General features: G+C 36.4%; 2 protein-coding genes across 3 annotated transcripts in view; both read right to left on the bottom strand.

Moving 5' to 3' along the window:
• The window catches only part of LOC125001009 (carcinoembryonic antigen-related cell adhesion molecule 5-like), a 28,948-nt gene extending 24,080 nt beyond the window's left edge, over nucleotides 1-4,868 (bottom strand). Inside the window, exons 1-4 of the mRNA XM_047576910.1 lie at nucleotides 4,730-4,868; nucleotides 879-942; nucleotides 370-516; nucleotides 43-168 (exon numbers count right to left, since the gene is read on the bottom strand). Of these exons, the coding sequence (XP_047432866.1) occupies nucleotides 43-168; nucleotides 370-516; nucleotides 879-939 (334 nt within the window). The 5' untranslated portion in view covers nucleotides 940-942; nucleotides 4,730-4,868. The remainder of the gene's footprint in view (nucleotides 1-42; nucleotides 169-369; nucleotides 517-878; nucleotides 943-4,729) is intronic.
• LOC125001027 lies at nucleotides 1,993-4,504 on the bottom strand. Of its 2 annotated transcripts, XM_047576941.1 has the most exons (8): nucleotides 4,363-4,504; nucleotides 4,016-4,156; nucleotides 3,417-3,577; nucleotides 3,232-3,322; nucleotides 2,941-3,033; nucleotides 2,687-2,716; nucleotides 2,565-2,598; nucleotides 1,993-2,465 (listed from the first exon to the last, which is right to left on the bottom strand). In XM_047576941.1, coding segments are annotated over exons 1-8 (648 nt in total). In that variant the 5' UTR covers nucleotides 4,460-4,504; the 3' UTR covers nucleotides 1,993-2,464. The 2 variants fall into 2 exon arrangements, 1 of the variants encoding a protein (XP_047432897.1); XR_007111432.1 differs by lacking the exons at nucleotides 2,565-2,598; nucleotides 2,687-2,716; nucleotides 2,941-3,033 and having other exon boundaries at nucleotides 1,993-2,385; nucleotides 3,067-3,322.
• Nucleotides 4,869-7,564: the final 2,696 nt, after the last annotated feature.

Below are 7,564 nucleotides of genomic sequence, written 5' to 3'. Positions count from 1 at the left end.
TGCATAAATAACTCAAACTTCAGTCCTAGTTCTTCCACTTACAGATAATCTTGACTTCAGTTGTAGCCAAGACTCTGTTGTTGATCTCTGGTGTGTAGATGCCACTGTCCTCTAGTGTCAGCTTTGGGATGGTCAACTCTCCAGTTTCAGTATTGAGTTGACAGCGACCTGGAAGGACAATAAGTCAAGTTTTTAAGGTTTTTAGCTGGATTTTAATGAGATATTTATGTTTAAAGATGTTAAATCTAAATCACTTCAAATATAAAATGTTAAACCCTGTAAAGATCAACTTCATTAATTAGTTCTTCAGATGAAACAAAAGGCTTGACTGAAGGTGTTTGATTCGTTTTCATTAAAGGTGTTAAATACCTTTGAAACCTCGGTAGAAGTCAATCATGTCTCCTCCGTACCACTCTGCAGCCAGGTTTGAATTATGTTTCCATGTTATACTGGTGATGGGAGAAGTCACAGAGCCTGGACTAAGGACAACTGTGTCTCCTGGTTTCTTGTAGGTGACTACAAAATACACAACAATATCAAAACCTGTCATTCTTTAAATAATCAGTTTATTAAATCATAAAAATGTCTCTTTGAACGACTTCATTTATAGAACTTGAACTTGTTTATTATTTAGCTGTAGTTAGAAAAACATGACATGTAAAGTTAAAATATATTAAATTTAGATAATCCTTTAATTTATCCCACAGAGGGGAAATGGATGTTCAACTATAAAATATAGATCATCTGACTCTATAGAAACTTATTTAAGATTTATACAGAAAACAGAGTCAAACAATGAGACCAGAGAACAGAACGTAGAGTTTTCCATGAGACCATGCTGTGTATTTTACTATAAAACAGAACTTTTCAACACTTACCAGCTTGAACAGTTGTCAGTGGCAGGAGTATGATCGACAGGATAAACCAAACTGGATTCATCCTCTGGAAGAAGAACAAGTGAACACAAACCTCAAGTTACACCGTTTTTAAAACGCATTTGTTGAATAAATAAATAAAGTCTCAGTTACTGGAGACATGTTTTAACTAATGTGTTTGTTCTGGTTGACTTACCAAAGGTTAGAAAACGACGCACCTGAAGCTGAGGATGGTTTAAATCTATAAATGAAGAAGGTAAAACTCCGTGTATTATTTTATCTCCTTAGTGACGGACTGCCTCGGAGCCAGAGTCAGATTACACTCCACCCACCTTTACCTTAGATTCAACATAGATATATATATATTTAGACGCCGCATTGACCGCTGAATCGTTCGTCAACCGTGTGCGCCCTCCCTCCCCTCCTCTATATATATAGTATGTTCATCAACGTGAATATATCAAGATTAATCAGGCAGAGATAGACACAGATTAGATGTTAAATATAAATACTTCAATAATTACAGTAACAGTGTTACACACATTAGTAGCAGTAAATAGTTATAAAAATACATATGTTCGTTTGGTACCACCTATATCCTAAACATAAGGAGTAAACATTTATAATCATCCCTTTAAAAGTTACATATATTGTTTTGGGCGCCTATTTGTTTTCCAGATATATTAGTGTGTGTGTGAATGGGTGAATAAGAGGCATGAGCACTTTGTAGAAAAGGCGCTTTATGAAGTTCAGTCCATTTCCTTATATTAGTTTATGGGGCAGATCTGCCACATCCAACATGGCGGGCGCGTTGCGGTATCGCAGCAACGGACCAACCCGCTCAATGCGGCGTCTACTACATATGTCTACGTGATTGACATGGTGAGAGAGTTTCTACGGAAACAGCTGACGGGACGCGGTTTATTTTTAAGTTTACTTCCTTCTTCTTCCGACCAACACAGGACGTTTATCTACGAGAAGTACACAAACTTCGGACATGCTACTTGGTAGTCGGGACTTGACAAGATAGATTCTGAAGTACGTACTTGATGACGCCCACGGAGTGCATTCTGGGATACCTGAGTGAACATCCGGGTATTTGTTTTTTTTTGTTCTTTCAAAAACTTTATTTATCAAACGTATCGAATACAGATTAAAAAAAACACAATAAAAACACAAATATAAAACAAGGAGAAAAAATAAATGAATAAAATAAAATGAAATAACGTGTTTGATACCTGAGGGGTGTTTACAGGAAAATATTATATTGCTCACAAATATTAATTGTTTTTAATCATCGTTCTGATTCAGACTTTTTGTTGAGTGTTAAAAGCCAATAACTGTCTTCACATATCTACATGCACAGAAAATACACACAACAAGAGCAACAACCATCGTTCCAACCATGTACAGACCTGTGACCCTCCAGAGGCTACAGAGAATGAATGAATGAATGAATGAATGAATGTACAGAGAGGTGTATTTTATCTGTTGTGTAGAGTTGAGGTTTGTTGAATCCAGATCTGGTCTCTGTGGTCTCTCAGATCATCTCATGCTGAGATTCTTCAAGGTCAACACTTGTTAACTTCTCTGTGAAACACATGGACAACGTAGTCATAGATGATCCTTTATTAGCCCCATAGTTTAAATGACTGTAGCAGATGTCATATTAAGTAGAATTTCACTCACCAGCTCCATCTGACATCTTGAAGTGAGACGTACTCTGTCACATAGAAAGTTATTGATTTAATTGGACGTTTCTTGAAGTGATCAAATAGTAAAATACTGATTCTCTTTGTTCTTTTACTCACCAGAAGAATCAGCCAATGATGATGCTGCTGCTGTCATGAAATAAAAGACACAGTCACATCTTGTAACAGTTTAATAACTTTTTACATTTCTAGAACAAACTGAACTTATACATCGATAAATACCTGGAATAATAATCAATCTAGTGATTGTACGTAAGAGAAGTGAATAATGTAAATATGAATCAATTATAATAATAATATAACAATAGATGTTTCATTCTGTAGAATAAACATATAGTTCTGTGAGTTCTTACCTTTGTTTCCTTTGTGTGTGTAAAAGACGATAAAACCAACTCCCACCACCAGAAACAAAACCACCAGTATTGCGCGTATCCAGAACAGACTGTCTACAAAATAAGAAAAACCAGAAGTGATTGAATGTGTCAGTGGTTTTCAAGCATCCTTCATTCTAATAGTAGCTGATCTCCTTCTTTAGTTCGTTAACAGAACCTTTGAAAGGTTCATCACTAATGAACAGACGTCACTTATTCAGGTGGTTCATCCTCTGAGGTCACTGTGGTGATATTTACTGATGTCAAACTCACAGTTGGTGGCGAAAGGGTTGTCGACTGCTTTGCTGCTTTCAGAGCCAAAGAGATTTTCCACCGTACAGACAAATGAAGCCTCCGTATCCTTCTATAAATCCAGTGAAGAAACAAAAACATCAGCCTGAAGATCATGAACCCAAATACGTCCCATTCACCTATTAACCCTGTTATCATGTTTGTACCTTTGTTATTGTAAACTCCTTGGTTTGACTCTTCACCACATCACCTGACTTCCAGGAATAGGTGACTGGTCCAGAGTCTGTAGTGTTGCCTTCACAGGTGAAAACACAGTGGGTCTGTTCATCGTCACAGCTCATGGAGACAGTTGGTGAAGGGACGTCATCTGATGGAAACAAACGTTTTTGTGAAGATGAAAAAAAAAAAAATTTAACATACAACCTACTAACCTCTAGCTCATTAAGCAAGTGTTCGGGTGGTTAGAAACAGCGCGACAAGTATAGTTTCTGTGGCTCTGCTGCAAAATGACTTCGGGTGTAGGAATGATGGGTGGGGCACTTCCTTTTTACACTTGGTGTTAACAACAACTATTTATCGACTGACAGTTAATTATAACGGATTAGACCCAGAGTATAATTAACATATTTAAGGTTTTTACCTGAATTTTAATGAGATATTTATGTTTAAAGATGTTAAAATCTAAATCATTTCAAATATAAAATGTAAAACCCTGTAAAGATCAACTCCATTAATTAGTTCTTCAGATGAAACAAAAGGCTTGACTGAAGGTGTTTGATTCGTTTTCATTAAAGTTGTTAAATACCTATGAAATCCCAGTAGTCAAACACTTCTCCGTACCAGTCCACAGTCAGGTATGAATCATAATCCCATGTTATACTGGTGATGGGAGGAGTCACAGGGCCTGGAAGAAGGACAACTGTGTCTCCTGGTTTCTTTTCGATGACTACAAAATACACAACAATATCATAACCTGTCATTCTTTAAATAAACAGTTTATTAAACCATAAAAATGTCTCTTTGAACGACTTCATTTATAGAACTTGAACTTGTTTATTATTTAGCTGTAGTTAGAAAAACATGTCATGTAAAGTTAAAATATATTAAATTAAGATTTAGAAAGAAAACAGACTCAGACAAACATTTACTGACACAAGAAGGGTGAATGTGTTCTTCCTGTTTTTTCTCTCAACATTAAATGCGTAAAATGAGACCAGAGAACAGAACGTAGAGTTTTCCATGAGATCATGCTGTGTATTTTACTATAAAACACAACTTTTCAACACCAACCAGCTTGAACAGTTGTCAGTGGCAGGAGTATGATCGACAGGATAAACCAAACTGGATTCATCCTCTGGAAGAAGAACAAGTGAACACAAACCTCAAGTTACACCGTTTTTAAAACATTGATCAGTACGAGTGTGAGAAGTTATTTCCTCATTTGTTAAATAGATAAATAAATAAAGTCTCATTTACTGGAGACATGTTTTAACTAATGTGTTTGTTCTGGTTGACTTACCAAAGGTTAGAAAACGACGCACCTGAAGCTGAGGACGGTTTAAATCTATAAATGAAGAAGGTAAAACTCCGTGTATTATTTTATCTCCTTAATAACGGACTGCCTCGGAGCCAGAGTCAGATCAGTTTTATCGTTGACATGTTGAGAGAGTTTCTGAGAAAACAGCTGATGTGGTTTATTTCTCCTATCTTCCACTTCTTCTTTTCTTCAGATTCAACTGCAACTCATTGGTGGCACTAAGGTTCCTGTTTACCACGATGTCAGTCACAGCGCAAACACACTCAGTGAAGACTCATCTTGGTCCACAATCTATTTTATTGCGTAATAAAACCATGGTACAAATCTGGTTAAAAAAAACTCAAAAATATTAAAGTACTAGAGAAAATTTTTGTTGCTGGGTCAGACAATTTCATTTAAAGTGCAACAGATGGTAAGAAGTGGACAGTGGTTGTTTACAGACCATGATATTTTACCATAGAATTTACTATATTAGATATGAGATTAGAGGAGCAGGACTGAACTGGATAAAAATCTATGTTAAAAATAGACAGAGTTTGTTACAAAATCCACACCCTCAGACGTTACATATGGAGTACCACAAGGGTCAATTCTAGGACCAAAAATACTCCTTGTGTACATCTATGACATTAACAGTGTCTCTAATATGTTGAATTGTTTTGTTCTATTATTTGATACCTGTACAGGAAAGAACCTTCAGCAGCTTCTGGTTGTTTCTGGAAAGTTGTTAAGAGCTCAAGTTGTGGTTTGATAAAAAAAAACAAATTGTTAAACGTTAAAAAAAAAAAACATGCTATTCTGTAACACATCTCCTCTGATCTTAACACACTGTAACACAGCTCTGAGTTTAACACACTGTAACACATCTGAGCTTAACACACTGTAACACATCTCCTCTGAGCTTAACACACTGAAACAGATCTCTGAGCTTAACACACTGTAACACATCTCTGAGCTTAACACACTGAAACAGATCTCTGAGCTTAACACACAGTAACACATCTCCTGTGATGTGCAACACACTGTAACACATCTCCTCTGATCTTAACACACTGTAACACATCTCCTGTGAGTTTAACACACCGTGACACATCTCCTCAGATGTGTAACACACTGTAACACATCTCCTCTGAGCTTAACACATCTCTGAACTTAACACACTGTAACACATCTCTGAGCTTAACACACAGTAACACATCTCCTCTGATGTGTAACACACTGTAACACATCTCCTCTGAGCTTAACACACAGTAACACATCTCCTCTGATGTGTAACACACAGTAACACATCTCCTCTAAACTTAACACATCTCTGAGCTTAACACACCGTAATGCATCTTAGTTTAGCACAATCTTAATTTAGCACTTAGCACAATCTTAACTTAGCACATCTTAACTTAGCACTTAGCACAATCTTAACTTAGCACATCTTAACTTAGAACTTAGTACATCTTAACTTAGCACTTAGCACAATCTTAACTTAGCACTTAGCACATCTTAACTTAGCACTTAGCACATCTTAACTTAGCACTTAGCACATCTTAACTTAAAACTTAGCACAATCTTAACTCAGCACTTAGCACAATCTTAACTTAGCACTTAGCACATCTTAACTTAGCACAATCTTAACTTAGCACATCTTAACTTAGCACTTAGCACAATCTTATCTTAGCACTTAGCACATCTTAACTTAGCACTTAGCACAATCTTAACTTAGCACATCTTAACTTAGAACTTAGCACATCTTAACTTAGCACAATCTTAACTTAGCACATCTTAACTTAGCACTTAGCACATCTTAATTTAGAACTTAGCATATCTTAACTTAGCACGTAGCACAATCTTAACGTAGCACGTAGCACAATCTTAACTTAGCACATCTTAACTTAGCACATCTTAACTTAGCACAATCTTAACTTCCCACATCTAAACACAAGGTTTAGGAATGGACTAGGTCAAGTTCCTCCGCAACAAACTCCCTCATCCAGGTCTTTATGGACCTTGCTTTGTGCGTTGGTTCACATTCATGTTGGAACAGGAAGGGGTCAGATTTTACACCGCTGTCCCTCTAATATTTGGTGCAGTGGATGTCAGGGGTTGTTGAGAGGTTTGTCCAGTGTCCTCTTGTCTTGCCTCGCTCACACAAACGACTCCCTGACGATAACGTATCCATCTTTTGGATCAGTTTGGTTTTTCGCAGCCTTCTCTGTTAAAAGATACAACAAGAGTTTAAAAACACTTCAACACCATCACAAGCTCTTTTTTCATCGATCATTATAATATTTTATTTCATTCTCCAGGTGGACAGAGGATGTTTGTCCTTGACTGGAAGATTCGTGGTTTGATAGAAGAGTTCAAATATGAATATGATAATATAATATTTGACAACAGCTGGTGGTTGAGCTGTACAAAATAAAAAGAAAGTTGCTACAACAAACCTTTGATTTGACTTTGATCGGTGCGACCAGCTGATTCATATACATCACAAGATAACTGAAGGTCATCTCCTCCTGATTTTTATATTAATTAATATTTATTTATGTTATATTAATTAGTCTGTAGAGTAAATGTAATGTTTTATGAATTCTTACCCTGTCTTCCTTTCAGTTTGCACCAGAAGAGACCAACAACAACAACAACAACGCCAACAACGCCAACCAGAGTCATGATCGCCGTTAAGCTCGATGAATTCTGATTTTCTACAAAGAAAGAAAAGAAACAATAAATTAATAAATCTGCAAATGGGTTTCAATCATGCTGTATTATGATATTAAACTAATCTTTACTCTGTGAAATGAAACGTCTGCAGTGACGTGT

This window comes from Mugil cephalus, chromosome 23 (assembly GCF_022458985.1).
Source record: "Mugil cephalus isolate CIBA_MC_2020 chromosome 23, CIBA_Mcephalus_1.1, whole genome shotgun sequence".
In the NCBI taxonomy this organism is placed as follows: Eukaryota; Metazoa; Chordata; class Actinopteri; order Mugiliformes; family Mugilidae; genus Mugil; species Mugil cephalus.
Note: the sequence above shows the minus strand (reverse complement) of the source record. Positions and strands in the feature narration are given on the sequence as shown.